This window comes from Danio rerio, chromosome 25, assembly GCF_052040795.2.
Source record: "Danio rerio strain M-AB ecotype USA chromosome 25, GRCz13ab, whole genome shotgun sequence".
NCBI lineage: Eukaryota > Metazoa > Chordata > Actinopteri > Cypriniformes > Danionidae > Danio > Danio rerio.
In genome coordinates this window covers 13120467-13137209 of record NC_141045.1, presented here as the reverse complement: position 1 = coordinate 13137209, position 16743 = coordinate 13120467, and the positions used below count along the sequence as shown (strand labels likewise).

The 16743-nt window shown below is 36.0% G+C and overlaps 1 protein-coding gene across 13 annotated transcripts in view; it reads left to right on the top strand.

Annotated features, from left to right (window-relative positions):
- The window catches only part of ntrk3a (neurotrophic tyrosine kinase, receptor, type 3a), a 441806-nt gene that overhangs the window by 228734 nt on the left and 196329 nt on the right, over window positions 1-16743 (top strand). For all 13 annotated transcript variants that reach the window (XM_087311051.2, XM_088651687.1, XM_087311053.2 and 10 more), the window contains 3 exons: window positions 6430-6584; window positions 8001-8143; window positions 9530-9671. Coding sequence is in view for 3 of the 13 variants with exons in the window: in XM_087311046.2 (XP_087167172.1) it covers window positions 6430-6584; window positions 8001-8143; window positions 9530-9671 (440 nt within the window). In the remaining 10 variants the exon portion in view is untranslated. The remainder of the gene's footprint in view (window positions 1-6429; window positions 6585-8000; window positions 8144-9529; window positions 9672-16743) is intronic.

The window sequence follows — 16743 nt, the reverse complement described above, 5'->3', positions numbered from 1 at the left end:
CAGGGAAAGTTATCGTGCTCTTATTACAAGAGCTAATTCACAGCTAGTGAGCGCTTAACTATTTTCATACCTTGCAAACTTGAATAAAACATCAAATTAACCTTTGAAAAGGTCAAGGCGATTGCTCGCTGTGGAAGAAAGAGGGGAAAACACAGGGGACGTTGATGCATTGAGCCTGGGTGCTTAAAAACTGCCCAAATAACACGGTCTAACGTACATCCGCATAGCAGCCATGCATTATGCATGCACTTCTGTACCCGCACATAGCCAAACGAGGGGACACCATTGAATAAATCCGCTGGAGCATTGAACGGTAGGTCGGGGGATGCGCATACTGATAAATAAATGGGAATATACACACATCTCATGCCTTAATGAAAAGCGTCACGGCAGTCAAGGTGACAAACAGCAGTTTGCTTCCTAGGAAAGACTGAGAGTATAATTGAGTCTTTATAATATGAATCAATTCAAAAGCACTCTAAAAAAAAATGCTTCGTTCATTCTTCATCATAAATTGTTCATTCGCATACAGTAGCGTGCAAAACACGAGCAGAATTTATACATAAATAATCAGAGGACCGTTAGCGTATGTTCAGGGAGCTCTCAAGACATGCTGGGTAAATGTCAGCTATGCATTGTAGATGAGTTAGTCCATAGGTAGCAACTGAACTAATGCTCGCCATGGAAACACTTTCAAATTAAGGAGGCTGATGAAAGCAACATAATCCTGATTTAATGGCAGTTGAGAAAAGAACTCACACCGGCCACTTTATTAGGTACATCAGGTTTACAATTTGTGGGTGCAAAAGGGTTTTCCATTATGCGATTTGTGTTTTAATGTTGTAAGCGGGAATTTATGAAGAACTGCACCTCGTGTTTGTTTCATGTAGATTACAAAAAGAAAGAACGTGGTTTTCAAATGTAGTTGGTTTGTTTTAAAGTAGAGATGTCAAGCTTTACGTAGATATATTTCTTATGTCTGAAATTCCAGCGTGTTTGCTGATCCCAAATGACCTTAATAATGACCACCACTTCAGCTGCCATTTGGGCAGTTTTAACCATTAAAAACTATTCAAGTGGCATGCCTTGTCTTTGCAGTTATTTAGATGGACGTCACATTGCCTTCAGAAATCAAGTCTCGTCAAATATGACAACGTCTGTTCAATCGTCTAATGTCCAATTTTAAATATAAAAAATAAATATTTTCTTTTGTTCTTTTTCTTTGTTTTTTTTTTTTTTGGTATGTTCTTCCACTGCTGTAGCACATCTGCTTCAAGGTTTAATGTGTTGTAATCACAGATGTTCTTCTGCGGATCTTGTTTGTAACAAGCCATTACATTTTAGATACAAAACTTCTACTTGTTAAAAGTTTTCTTGGGACATCCATTGTAAACTTACTGACTGTTGCATGTAAAAATCCAAGTATCTGAAGCCTGTTGCACAATGTGTTGAACAAACTCGTTTAGTTTCGGATTGACAAATCCAAAGAGATGCAAACTGGCTCAGATCAGTTTATTTATTTATTTATTTATTTATTTTTTACAACACTTGACAAACTTTCTCTGTTAACTCAGGGTTTAACCCAAGGGTTACTGATTAACTCTGGGATGCTTGCACATGACAATGTGACAGCAAGCAGCCAATCACACAAGACATGACAAAGTCTGTCTAATGCTGTTAGAATATAAATAAGTTATCAGAAATAAAAATTAATTTAAACATACATTGTACACAATTTATACAAATTATTGTATGTTGCATCTGAAAAGTATTCATATCGCTTCACTTTTTCCACATTTTTTATGTTACAGTCTTATTCCAAAATGGATTAAATTCATAAATTTCCTCAAAGTTCTACACACAACACCCCATAATGACAAATTGAAAAAATAGATTTTTTGAAATTGTTGCAAATTAAAAAAAAAAAAAACATCTCTGGAGAGATCTGAAAATAGCTGTACACTGTCGCTTCCCATCCAACCTGATTAAGCTTGAAAGGTACTTCAAAGAGAAATGGGCAAAAAAATCCCAAAGACAGGGGTGCCAAGCTTGTGGCATCATATTCAAAAAGACTTGAGGCTGGAATTGCTGTCAAAGGTCCATTAACCAAGGATTGAGCAAAGGCTGTGTATACTGATGTACATGTGTTTTTTCAGGTTTTTATTTTTAATTAATTTGCAACAATTTCAAAAAATCATTTTCACATTGTCATTATTATTGTGTGTAGAATTTTGAGGAACTTTTTTGGAATAAAGGTGTAACATAAAAAATGTGGAAAAAGTGCTATGAATACTTTCCGGATGCACTGTATGTATAGGGTATATGCCATTTAACTCACAGCTGATTAGTCCAGTTGGAATCTGCGGCCTCTAACCCAGAATAAAATCTTCTCTGAAGCAGGATAGCGGTCTAGCTTAAGTTACCAAGTTACCCAATGAAAATCAACTCACCATTTTTAAAAATGAAAACTCAGAGAATGCTCAAACTAAATTCAAAATTTTCCTGGGTATTACCCAAACTGGCTTTGTGCAATATGCCTCAGGAGCTTCTGAAATACTCAGGCTAGTTTATCTGGCACCAAAACCCTGCCACATCTAAATCACCTTTCTTCTTCAGCTTGAACTTCTTCAGATCTTATTACCATGTCTACATGCTTAAATGCATTGTGTTGTTTTCATGTGATTGGCTGATTACATGATTTGCAGTCGAAAGAGTGAAGCAAGGCAGCAGACGCAAGGTTAAAACCAAGGAGTGCAAGTGAAGTGTAGAGGGCAGCTCGGTACACTTGTAATGTTGCAAAGCACTTTGCCTTAGGATAAAATAGCCTGACAGAGCCAGACTTCAACGTTAGGCCTGGATGTAGACCGACAGACCCATTCAGGTTCATTATATGGTGCCAGTGAAAGGTTAAGCTATGGGATACGGTTCTGACGGGGTGCTCTACAGATTCAAGCTGCTGGGGTCATGCATTGTGACACATCACAGTGGGCGACAATTTAAGCTAGAGCCTATGAGGTCCCAACCTGAGCATCTAATGTTTTTGGTGGAGGCTGTATCATCCACATGCATATGACTGAATTAAAATTAGGCCATATCACTCCAGGTCAAAATGCAGAGGCATTTATATGCAATAAATATGACTACTGCACATGCATATGAAGAAAAATGCTAATGTTTATGTAGTCAGTATACAAGGCATAAAAGAGAGATGCTATAATATTATTTTAAATGCAATCTCACAGCAGTTTGTAATTTTTAATTTAGTGGCTAATTCGTATGAACGATTTAATTCGTTCAATTTAGTACGATTTGCTCATCACCCAATGACGGTTGGTTTAGGGGCGGGGTTGGGTGCGACGCCTCCTTTTTAAAATCGTAAATTTTCAAATTACTTTGAATTCGTACGAATAAGCCACTAAATTGACAAAACGTAAAAATATTTACGTTTTCTCGTGAGATCAGGCTGTTATGTCTGTTAGTAGTAGTAGCATACCTGTCAACCCTCCTATTTTTCCTGTGATTCTCCCGTATTTTACTGTTATATCCCGCTATCATCCCCTAAAGGTATTTTCCCGTATTTCTCCCGTATTTTCAGTCTTTCTCTGAACAGCCGAGCCTCCCTATACGCAACCCATCCAGCCGAACCACCAGGGGTCACCCCTTGCTCTAAAACCTGAGTCTTCTGTGCTTTCCCTTTGTTTAGGAATGAAAAAACTTATATTAAATATTAAAATATTAAAAACGGCACGATTCCATTTCCTTTTGATTACAAGTGCCCTCGCCCATCCTTTACAATCCTCAAAACAGTCACATAATGGTGCATGACAGTCAGCTCACGTGCTCCATAGTGATAAACAGATGCTGTTTCCCAAACGGATTCTGTACACACGATTTGAAGCGGAGAGAAAGTCTGGCTTTTAAGTGCGTGTTTAAACAGACATACACACATAATTAATAATAATAACACATAACGTTAAGGATGTCGATCTTGGTGGGGTTTTTTTCCAAACACAACTAATTTCATCTTAAATGAGCATAAAAAGTTAGGAAAGCAGTCAAATGTTTTCATTATAACTTTGTGTGCATTTTTAAAGTGATACCTCTTATTTAATGTAATAAAAAAAAATCCTAAAAAATGAGAGATTCATTCGTTGCTCTATAATCAGAAAGTAATACAGTGAAGAAACGACTAATGAGATTGATAGCCTGATTCTATTTCATTATAATAGCTATTAATTTTATTAAGCTGAACTGTTTGCTAATGTATTTGCTGCTAATGTATATATTTATTTTTCTTTTGTTAATAATAATTTTAAAATATATTACTGACACTTTAACTGTTTATTTACAATGAAATTATGGTGGGCATATCCCTTATAATCACATCCCAATGTTGACCGGTATGAGTAGTAGTAATAATGGTTGTAGCAAAAGTAGCTGTTGTAGCTTTCAGTAAATATGTTTAAATGACTACTAATTAAAGTCTTGCTGAAATTTTGCTTTACATGTCATAATTTATCTGCAACAACAACGTGGACTTCTTTAAAGACGTATTTAGACAAGAACTTTAACTGAATGCATAATTATCCAAAGACCTGAGGAGATTTCCCTGCATAAAAGACTGAATGACAGATTAGCATCTCCAATAAGGAAGGTCATTAAATATGAAAGAAATGTGGATGTGAGATGATTGACAGAGGATGTAACTCAGCAACATAACAATTCGTTAATGAGGAAGTAGTATGTCCCAAAGTCTGCAAACTCTTCCGTTACATGTTTAAAAGTATGTCATTTTCTTCACAAAAAAAGTACATACTTTTAGAATGTAGTGTAATAAACCTTATTGACATTGATGTCCATCAGAAAAACACCACACACAATGTTACGTACAAAAGAGGAAATGCTTTATTTACTTTAAAGACGGGCAAATTAAATGCAGGTTCCAGGCCAAGAGATGTAGACGTCAAAGGCTACACGCGATTATCACGCCCATTCCTTTACACACAGTGGGTAAACATTACTACAACAATGTTTCGAATAGCACCCAACACCTCAATCTACACTGAGCACAAAATTAAGGCGCATCCCCTGTAATCATATCTACCCCTAACTCGCTTCCCGCGCTAATCACCTTTCAAACACATAGCCGTCACACTCAACATACAATAGACATAAACACAAATACAGGTTTAAAAAGACTTCCCTCCACACAGCCTTTAAAACCCAGCCGAGTAGAAAGGCACCAGCATCTTCAACAGAATAGCGCACTTCCACGATCACACAGGCCTGCTATAGGATTCGTCCATCTGTAGTCTGGGGGCGGGGCCAGGATACTCGTAAAATGTGGAAAGAAGGCAGGCTGGATTCCATGACTCACCCCAACAAATGACTCCGCAAGGAGAGAGGCTTTGACTGAGGTACTGGTCAACTAAACATTAATTATCCCCCCTAATTCGACTATCTTACATATGAGGGCATATTAGCCCCGAGAGACAACCCAACGAAACCCACAACTCACCACCTCAGAGCTCACGTCTCTTTTCTGCACCTCTCTTTTAAAGAGTCACATTTAAGCTGTCCACAGGTGAATCCAATCAGGGAAATCACATGGTCCTGAGATCTCAACATTCCACAGTAGTATGAGTATGCGAATCGGGACACAGCAAGTGGGAGAATGTATTAAAAACCTGTCTGATAACAGATCATTTCAACACATATCTATTAAGTGTGTAACTATTTTTGTAGTAAGTTGGTGGGTTGCCTCAGTTGTAAAATCAGAGCCATTTTGTCAGCTTTTTCACAATACACATCTTTAAAACACACACATATACACAATGTATTTTGCATAAATAATGCTGAAATATCTGAAATGAAAGATGGACAATACTATTTGTACTATTGAAACAGAAAATAGACATGCTAATCCAACAATGATTTCCAATTGCTAATTAGAGCCGCCAGCTACTTATCCAGTTTAAAAATCACCAGTTAATTTACTTGACGCTGTTTTACTTAAGCATTTTGCGAGAATTAATTGTAGACTGCAACAGAATATTATATGACATCCAGAAGCTCGTGTTTTTGTTTGACTTCATTTGCGGGCACTCAGATTGCCCGCCTTGGGCATCAGTGGTGAATTTGGCACTGCGAATAGCTGGACAGACGTGGCCAGGAAAGGGCTGCTGTCCAGAAAGCATTCGTACACAAAGCCCTGGGCACAAAAGTCGCTCTGGCTGCAAAATGGACCCACGCCAGCAGCACTTCGGGCCACGCTTGACTGATGGGTGCTGGAGAAGTTGATGTTTTTTTTTAGGATAACAGTGTCCTTCACTTAGGTTGCTGCTGGTTCTTTAAATGGACCTTCTTGGCATTGTGTGCATGTGTGTGTCTGTGTGTGGCCTTGCTAAGAACTCTATTGTTTTGTGACAGGAAACTGGAAGGAGTGGTGTTTAACTGCAGCTGCAATATCCGATGGATCCAGCTGTGGCAGCAGCGAGGCGAAGCCGGACTTCATAACCAACAGCTGTTCTGCTTCAACGGATACTCCAAGATCCCTCTGCAGCTCATGAACATCTCGCAATGCGGTATTGGAGACTTTCTTGATTCAGATTTAGATTTAAGCCATATTTTAGTCATATTTTGGTCTCAGGAATTCATTGTATACTGTAAAAAATTCTAAATAATTAGTTTTCCTTTTTTTTTTTTTTTTTTTTTTATTAATGTTTTTATTTTCCCCCATTATTAATGCTTTTGAATTGCATTATAAGACCTTAATCTTTCTTCCAACGATGTTTAACCTTGAAAAGTTTAAATAACTGACTTTTATAAACATTTAAAGTGTTTAAAGTGATATATAGTCTGGTTTGGTGTTGTATATTATGGTACAAAAACCTTGTACTAAGCCGCCAGTACATTTTCTGTTATTTTACAGACTTATTTGTCTACATATTTTATTCTTATACATTATATTATTTCAAATTACTAAATGTCTATAAAATCACTTTGTTAAACTGTAGAGTTGAATTTTCAACATCAAAAGTCGACAGAGCAGAAATCAACATCCCATAATGCAATTCACAACCGCAAATAATGGTAAATCACAATATAGAAACAGTTAATTAACCGATAATTTTTACAGTGTAGTTTTAATCTAGTTTTAGTTGACTGAATTGAATAAGATTTTTGATTGACTACGACGTTGACTAAAATATAATCAGGGGTGTGTTTCTGAAAACCATTGTTAGCCAACTAAGGTCGCACTTGTCACTATGCTGTTCTTTTCCCAAACGATGCATCGTACTATGATAGTTCAGCCGCTTGTTATGTCCTTGCTTAGGAAATGCACCCCAGTATAGTTTAATGGTAATATAATACTTATGCATATCTTTAAAACTTTGAAGCTCATTCTTTTTAATTTGTTAACAAACTTATCAACAAGAATGATATTAAGTTTGAATAATACAGGCCCAGATTTAGCAGTTTGGTGTAACATTAGGCTCATAAAAAACTATTATAGGATTCTTTATTCTTAGAAGTAGATCAATTTATTTCCATACATTTCAATTTTATAGCACTGAAGAAGTTGCTGAAGTTAAGTACACTAATGCTAGGTCAAAAATTAAAGCAGCAACAATAGGCTTTAATTATACTATTATAAAAAAATCTAAGAGTAAACAAAAAAACTGACCCCAAACTTTTGACCGGTAATGTACACTGTAAAAAAATATATATTTTACGTTATTAAAAAGTAAAATAACGACTGTTAAATTACAGACATTTATCATAAAATAACAAACACAAAATAATAGAAATTTACCGGATATTTTAATTTAAGGAAATTTTTGTAATTTAAAGTCTGTGTATGTACAGATTTTTTTACTGTGTATGTTTATTTTTACGAATTTATGCATTTTTTTTTCTCCTGTAATGACTTGTTTTTTTCAGAGCCAATGCTGTTAACATGAATAACCTTCTATTTGTTCTCTATTTCTTATTTCCAGATTTTCCCGAAATCAGCGTCAGTCATAGTAACCTGACAGTGACAGAAGGTGACAGGGTCATGATCACCTGTAATGGATCAGGGATACCAGTACCGGAAGTGGATTGGACAGTTGGTGGACTACACTCCATTAACACACACCAAGTAAGGTGTACTTTACTGTGTGGTACTGACCAGTGTTGGTTATGTTACATTAAAAAAGTAATGAATTACAATTATATTGTGTAAATTACTTTGCCTGAAAAGTAACTCAATACTAACTCAATGTAGTAAAATTCAGCACTTAATGTATAATAATATATGTATCAAAACACAAAGTGTTTTAAATAAATGATGCCATATTTTGTACACAGCATATTAGCATACATTTAAACAGACAAATATTTTTTTGTTGATACATAAAGCTAATATGCAAAATATCTGAATAACAGATAAATATATATTTACAATTTCTGTGTTAATCTGAATTTATACCTCATATTGTAATGAACTACTTTCCCAATTAATTATTTTCCTAAGCATATCTAGTTGTCTTGAATGATGAATGTTCTTTAGTTAAGAAAAAAAAACTTTGCAAAATATATAATTGTTGATGTACAGTATATGTACAGTATAAGGCAAATATATTACAAGTAACTGCAATTAAATAACCCAAAAATTAAAAGTAATCTGTTACTTTTTCGGTGGGAAAGCAGGTTAATCACAGTAACTAGTTACTTTGTAAATAACATCACCCAGCACTAGTACTGACTAACAATAAATGTGTGTTTTATGTGTTTTATTTACATCTTGGTAGCAGAAAATATAGGTCTCAACCAGCTTAAACCTGTTAAAAGCTTTTATATGTTGCTTAAGCAATTTTGTTTTAAGTGCACAGACCATACAACATTTTACATGCACTGTTTGTCTATATGCATACCAGCCTGATCTCATTTGTGTCAACTTGGATATGATGTCTTGTCTGAATTAAATGTAGTAATGACTAACAATAAACGTGCATTTTTATGTGCTTATTTACATATTAGGTAGCAGAAGAAATAGGTCTGAACCAGTTAAACCAGTTAAAAGCTGTCAGCTGGTGTCTAAGCTATTTTATTGAGTGCAAAGACAGTACAACATTTCACATGGACTGTATATCTATCCCTGCCAGACTGATTTCATTTGTGTCAAATTAAATATGATGTCTACCTGAATCAGATGTAGTGCTGACTAACAATAAATGTGTATTTTTTTGGCTAAGTTACATATTTGGTAGAAGAAAACCAGCTTAAACCTGGTTAAAAGCTATCAGCTGGTGCTTAAGCATATTTTATTGTTAAGTTCACCGGCAGGACAACATTTCATGGACGGTATATCTATCCGTACCAGCCTGATTTCATTTGTGTCAAATTAAATATGATGTCTACCTGAATTAGATGTATTAAATGACTCAGTTGAGCCTCCCAATGACTAGCGTACACCGTAAACCATCTGTTGAGTCTGCGCGAGCTTGGTTGTGATTGCAGAAGCTATTGTGTCCTCTTCTTCCAGGCCAATCAATATCCACCGAATGTCCACTCCATCAACTTAACTCTGGTCAACGTCAGCCGGGACGATAACGGCTTCATGCTGACCTGCATTGCAGAGAATATAGTCGGGATGACAAATGCCTCAATACAGCTTTCAGTGCAGTGTAAGTGCCTCTTTTCTTGCCCGTCTGAATACCTTTATATTCAGCCTCACTTCCTCTGGTGTGTGCCAATTTTACCTTGCTGCCTCTGTCTAGCTCGCTGAACTTTTGTCTGCCTGTTTAGTTCGTTACCGTCCCTTGCTACTGTGCCTCGCGGCTACCGACTCACTTTCTTAATTTGTATTGCCTTTTATTTTTAAGGCAGGTGTTTAGAGAAGGGAGATCAACAGAACTGAGGTGGGGGGAGGGGAGAGGTATTATTGATTGAAAATGTTCTGGGAAATGCTGAATCGATGCTACAACAAGGTAGAGGTGAAGTGTATATTTTTTGACATTAAAATACTTCCTATTGTTCAAGCCTAATGTGTCGGCGATTGTAAGTCAGTCAGGAGATCTTTCTTAAAAGTGTAAACACGGTAAATGTTGCTGTTTGTTTGAGAAATAAAACCAGCCCAATATAGCAGTTGGTCAGCTGTGGGCGGGGCTGTCAGATTTACTGACCAATGGCAGAGGGAGAGAGTGTTCTGGAAACCTGTTTGACAACAGACACTTTAAACAGTCATAACAATTTGTAGTTATTTTATGCAGTGAATTTTTCTTTTTTTACACAGCATGGTTTGTGTTGGATTTCCATTGAGTTGATTCTTAATCTTCGGGTTTTATCATAACATTCATTCTTATTACTTTACTTCTTTTTATACAAAGGGTGAACATGCCATATTTTACTGCAAATCCACTCAAAACATCTTATTTTTGCTAGATTTATTCTCATTTTCCAAACATTCACTACTAACTTTAGCCTGTTAGCATAACTAGCTAAGCTAGTCGAGTTTATCCTCACTGCCTTTAACACTGATTATAGTGTTACTCAGTAATATGTTTTAGAACAATTGTTATTTTGAAAGGCATGACAATTGGTCACTTATGGATGGGGCTATGAGATAACTGTTCAGTGACAGAGGAAGAGAGTGTTCTGGAAACCTGTTTGACTACAGACACTCTAAGCACTCTGTCATGACAATTTGAAGCTATTTATGCATTGAATTGGTTATTTTGTCCTGCGGCATTGTTCGTGTTTGGATCTTCGTTGAGTTCATTTTTAATCTTCGGGTTTTATCATAATATTCATTCTGATTACTTTATCCCTTTTTTTTTCAAAGGGTGAACATGCCCTCTTTTGTTGCAAATACGCTCAAAACATCTTATTTTTGCTAGATTTGTCCTCATTTTCTAGGCATTAACCACTAACTTTAGCCTGTTTGCATCACTAGCCAAGCTAGTTGCATTTATCATCACTGCCTTTCACACTGATTATAGTTTTACTCACTAATATGCTTTGGAACAATAATTATTGTGATAAGCATAGGAATTGGTCACTTATGTAATATATGGGCGGAGCTATGAGATTACCTGATCAATGACGGGATAAGAGTGTTCTGGAAACCCGCTTGATAACAGACACTTTAAACCAGGGTTGGGCAAACTCGGCCCTGGAGGGCTGGTGTCCTGCACAGTTTAGCTCCAACCCTAATCAAACACACCTGAACAAGCTAATCAGTGTCTTCAAGATCACTAGAAATCTATAAGCAAGTGTGTTTGACTAGAGTTTGAGCTAACTGTGCAGGACACCGGCCCTCCAGGACCAAGTTTGCCCACCTCTGCTTTAAACACACTGTCATGACAATTTTTAGCTATTTTATGCAGTGAATTGGTCTTTTTTTTTCCTGCAGCATGGTTTGTGCTTGAATCTTCGTTGAGTTAGTTCTTATCTCATTCATTCTTCCTGTCGCAGCATGGTTTATTTGGAGCTTCACTGAGTTGATTTTTAATCTTCGGGTTTTATCATAACATTCATTTTTATTACTTTATTCCTTTTTTTACAAAGGGTGAACATGTCATATTTTACTGCAAATCCACTCGAAACATCTTGTTTTAACTAGATTTATTCTCATTTTCCGAGCATTTGCTACTTTAGCCTGTTAGCATCACAAGCCAAGCTAGTTGCATTTATCATCACTGCCTTTAACACTTATTTTAGTTTTACTCACTAATATGTTGTAGAACAATGATTATTGTGAAAAGCACAGCAATCGGTCACTTATGAAAGCTATGGGTAAGGCTATCAGATTAACTGACCATTGGCAGAGGGAGAGAGTGTTCTGGAAACCTGCTTGACAACAGAAAATTTAAACACTGTCATGACAATTTGTAGCTATTTTTGAAGTGAATTGGTCTTTTTTTTTTCCTGCAGCATGGTTTGTGCTTGAATCTTAGTTTTTAATCTCCAGGTTTTATCATAACATTCATTCTTATTACTTTTATCCTTTTTTACAAGGTGGTGAACATGCTCTATTTTACTTCAAATCCACTCTAAACATCTTGTTTTAACTATATTTATTCTCATTTTCCGAGCATTTGCTACTAACTTTAGCCTGTTTGCATCATTAGAAAGCTAGTCGCGTTTATCGTGAACATGTCCTTCATACTATTTTACTACAAATCTACTCAAAACCTCTTGTTTTTGCTAGTTTTAGTCTCATTTTCTCACCATTTACTTCAAAATTTTGCCTGTTAGCGTCACTAGCCAGGCTATTGGTGTTTATCTTCACTGCCGTTAACACTGATTATTATTTTACTCACTATTATGTTATTTGTAAAGCTGCTTTTGAACAATAATTACTGTGAAAAGCATAGCAATTGGTCAATTATGTAAGCTATGGGTTGGGCTGTGAAATTAACTGACCAGTGGCTGAGGGAGACAATGTTCTGTGAACCTGTTTGACAACAGACACTATAAACACACTGTCATGACAATTTATAGTTGTTTTGTTAAGTAAATTGCTCACGTTTTTTTATTTTTCCTGTCACAGCATCATTTTTCTTTTGTTTTTTTTTACACAGGGTGAAAATGCCATTTCATTTTCCAAGCATATGCTTTTACCTTTAGCTTTATAACATCGCTAGCCAGGATATCAGTATTTATCACCACTGATGTTTGTGCTATATAACGCTAGTTATTATTTTACTCACTAATATATTTTTTGCAAAACAGCTTTGGAACAATAATTATTGTGAAAGGTGCTTCACAAATGAACTAGAACGCAAAGTTGTGTGTTTAGGGAAGGAAGAAACCAGAAGATTAACTTTTATTATTTTTATTTTTATTTTTTTTTATTATTATTATTATTATTATTATTATTATTATTATTATTATTATTATTATTATTATTATTATTCTTATTATTATTATTATTATTATTATTATTATTATTATTAGTCTTTTACATTGGTAAGAAGTATTGATGTAAGTGACTCTGGGAAGCAAAAAATTCAGTTTTACAACAACAACAACAACAAAAGATGTGAAATTGGTCACCTTTTGGTATCAACATATCTTCTATTGTTCAAGCTTAACATGCACATAAAAGTCTTTATCAGATTTAAATTGTTCTCATTTTAATCACATCACACAAATTCATATGGAATCACCATCTTGTAAAATATCTACATGTAATTGTATTTGAATTGTTTTATTTGGTGATGTTAGCGGCACAGATATTAACACACTCTACATTTTAAATATCATTTTGCATAATAATGAACTATTTTACGATTATTCATAATCTAAACTGCTCATTTGTATATAAAAGACTGCTTTGTCAGATCAAATTCTTTAAACTGCAGAAAAAAATAGCCTAATGAAATTGATTAGGAAATGGAAAGAGAAATTGGTTCACCAGAAACAGTCCTATAAAATTCAAGGTTCTGCCCAACATAATGTGCTGTAGAGAAGTCATTTGTGTAGTTTATTGATCTATGAGAGCACTGGCTGTTCTTCATCTAGACTTTTCACATACACCAAAAAGGCAGTAAGTGAAATATTAGAGAGATTTATCAATGTTATCATGTTTCGGGCTATGTGTGATTGCTTTGTGGCAGTAAGGTTGGAGTTAGGTGCTTGTATTTTCTGTGTGTGTGTGTGTCAGGAGGACTCGCGAATCAGAAACGTGGTAACTCTCCAGTTTACTGTTAACTTAAAATGTGTTTTTTTTTTGTCTTGTAATGTATATGGAGAGAAAAAAATCGATGTATGTTGCAATTTTTAGCAACAAGAAAAAAAATGTACATTTATTTTTCCCCCATAGTGGAAAGCATGCAAAAATGATGTCCCAAATGAAAAAGAAAATGAAAGAAATAACAATCCTGAGGCAATAAGCTGCTCATGAAAATTGGCAAAAAATGAAACAATGCCCCTAATCAAACTAATAAATCCCACCCATGAGAAACAACAACTAAGCAAACGCAAAAATAAACTGAGAAAAAAATGTTTCTCAAATAAGGATGACATATACATTTACCGGCCACTTTATTAGGTACACCTTAATAGTACCCGTTACACAACATCCCAAAGGTGCTCTTTTGGATTGAGATCTAGTGACTTTGGAGGCCGTGCTAGTACAGTGAACTCATTGTTATGTTCAAGAAACCAGTCTGAGATGATTTTCACTCTATGATATGGCCATTAGAAGATAGGTACACTGTGGTTATAAAGGCATGGGCATGGTCAGTAACTATACTCAAGTAGGCTGTGGTGTTGGCACAATGTTCAATTGGTATTAATGGGCTAAAAGTGTGCCAAGAAAATATCCCCCACACCATTACACCACCACCATCAGCCTGAACCATTGATACATGGCAGAATGGATCCATGCTTTCATGTTGTTGATGCCAAATTCTGACCCTACCATCCAAATGTCACAGCAGAAATCGAGATTCATCAGACCAGGCAGTGTTTTTCCAATCTACTATTGTTCAATTTTGGTGAGCCTGTACGAATTGTAGTCTCAGTTTCTTGTTCTTAGCTGGAGGGAGTGGCACCTGGTGTGGTCTACTGCTGCTGTAGCTCATTCGTCTCAAGGTTGAACGTGTTGTGCGTTCAGAGATGCTAAATCAGTTGTATCGAGTGGTTATTTGAGTTACTGTTGCCTTTCTATCAACTTGAACCAGTCAGGCCATTCTCTTCTGACCTCTGGCATCAACAAGACATTTGTGCCCACAGATCTGCCGCTCACTGGATATTTTCTCTTTCTCACACTATTCTCTGTGCGTGAAAATCCCAGTAGACAAGCAGTTTCTAAAATACTGAGACCAGGCCGTCTGGCACCAACAACCATGCCACATTCAGAGTCGCTTAAATTACCTTTCTTCCCCATTCTGATGTTCGGTTTGAGCTGCAGCAGATCGTCTTGACCATGTCCACATGCCTAAAAACATTGAGCTGCTGCCATGTGATTGGCTGATTAGAAATTTGCGTTAACCAGCAGCTAGACAGGTGTACCTAATAAAGTGAGTATAAATATGTCTGTATTACATTCTGTAAAATCTCATTAAATTAAAGACTTATTTTAATGTTCTGTTCAATTATTAATTAAAACGATTGCATATAACTTCATAATTTACGTATCTCATAATATAGTGAATGCACCTTCTTTCAAGTCTGTGATGTTTTGCCTTTAATGAGTTGAAAAACGAAAAATTGAACTAAGAATATGCAGTATCATAGTATCTAACAACAGCTGTTCCCACACACTAGGAGTAAAGCAAAGCAATTAAAGACTTCCTTATTAGACCGCACTGTTTCTGTCAGCTAGATACAGTTACAAAGTAATGCGAGGTGGCTGTGTTGCATCTCTGTTTACGTTTATACTGAACGCTGTTGGCCAACAACAATGTAACATGATTCTTCCCACACTCAATATCTATTGACCGTGTGAGATTTGCTTAGAGCGGCAAATTCTGCGGAAATAAGAGGAAGTCAGACTCTCTCTGTTTGTCAGTCGGAGCAGAAACAGATACGTCGTGGTGAATTACTGATTTGATTCGGCGCGATTGTTTAATGTCAATGTTTGACATGTTTACTGCATTATAATTGTGGACTTTTGTGCCATCAAACATCCGGTGAGCGGAAAGCATGATGGAAACGTTTATGGATTGCACTTGTTTGGCGCCGTGCCTTCGTTCCTTGAAAAGTCCGCTCATCCAAATGCCTGATGAGCCGGCCAGACAGTTAACCTGGGATTTTAGCGGATCAAACAAATATCCAAACAGACCACCTAAGAGATATAAACTTTAAAAAAAAATAATGCTGGGTTCATACAATGGATTTGTGTTGACACAACATAAAGGAATTAGGTTAACTTATTAGTTTTTACTGATTTAAGTGGATTGAACAAAAAATAAATAGTTTTCCGATCAAAAAAACTAAAAACTTTAGCTATTGCAACTCATTTTACTTAAGTCAGAGGTGTTCAAACTCCGTCCTGGAGGGCCAGTGTCCTGCAGATTTTAGCTCCAACTTGCCTCAACTCACCTGCAAGGATGTTTCTAGAAAGCCTAGTAAGAGATTGATTAGCTAGCCCAGGTGTGTCTGATTGGGGTTGGAACTAAATATTGCAGGATTTTGGACATGCCTGACTTAAGTAGTTTGAGCAAACAGCAAACGTAATTGTTTGAGTGTTCACTGTAAAAATGCTGGGTTTCACACAATTGCTTCATGTTGTCCCAGCACAAATCGATTAAGATAACTTAATTGTTTTTACAAATTTAAGTGGATTGAACATACAATAATTAAGCTGTCTACCCCCCAATGTCCTACTCACACATAAATATGGTTTAAGGATTTACGCAGTACGATTACGTACAGTACGATTTTTAAAAATGTTTTAAAAGAAGGGAATTCAACTCAACAAGGCCGCGTTTACTTGACTAAACATACAGTAAAACAAGGGCGAGGCAGTGGTGCAGTAGGTAGTGCTGTCGCCTCACAGCAAGAAGGTCGCTTGGTCGAACCTCGGCTCAGTTGGCGTTGCTGTGTGGAGTTTGCATGTTCTCCCTGCCTTCAAAATCATTATAATATGATGATGTACTGATGACAAAAAATAGTTCTGCAAAACTGTTGCAAATAATTTATATGAGTTGAATTTAAACAAATAAATTAAATTAAGTAATATTTAACTTAATCTGTTTGTTTAAAATAAAATATGCCTAAAAGCATTTAGTAAATCCAAGGAATCAT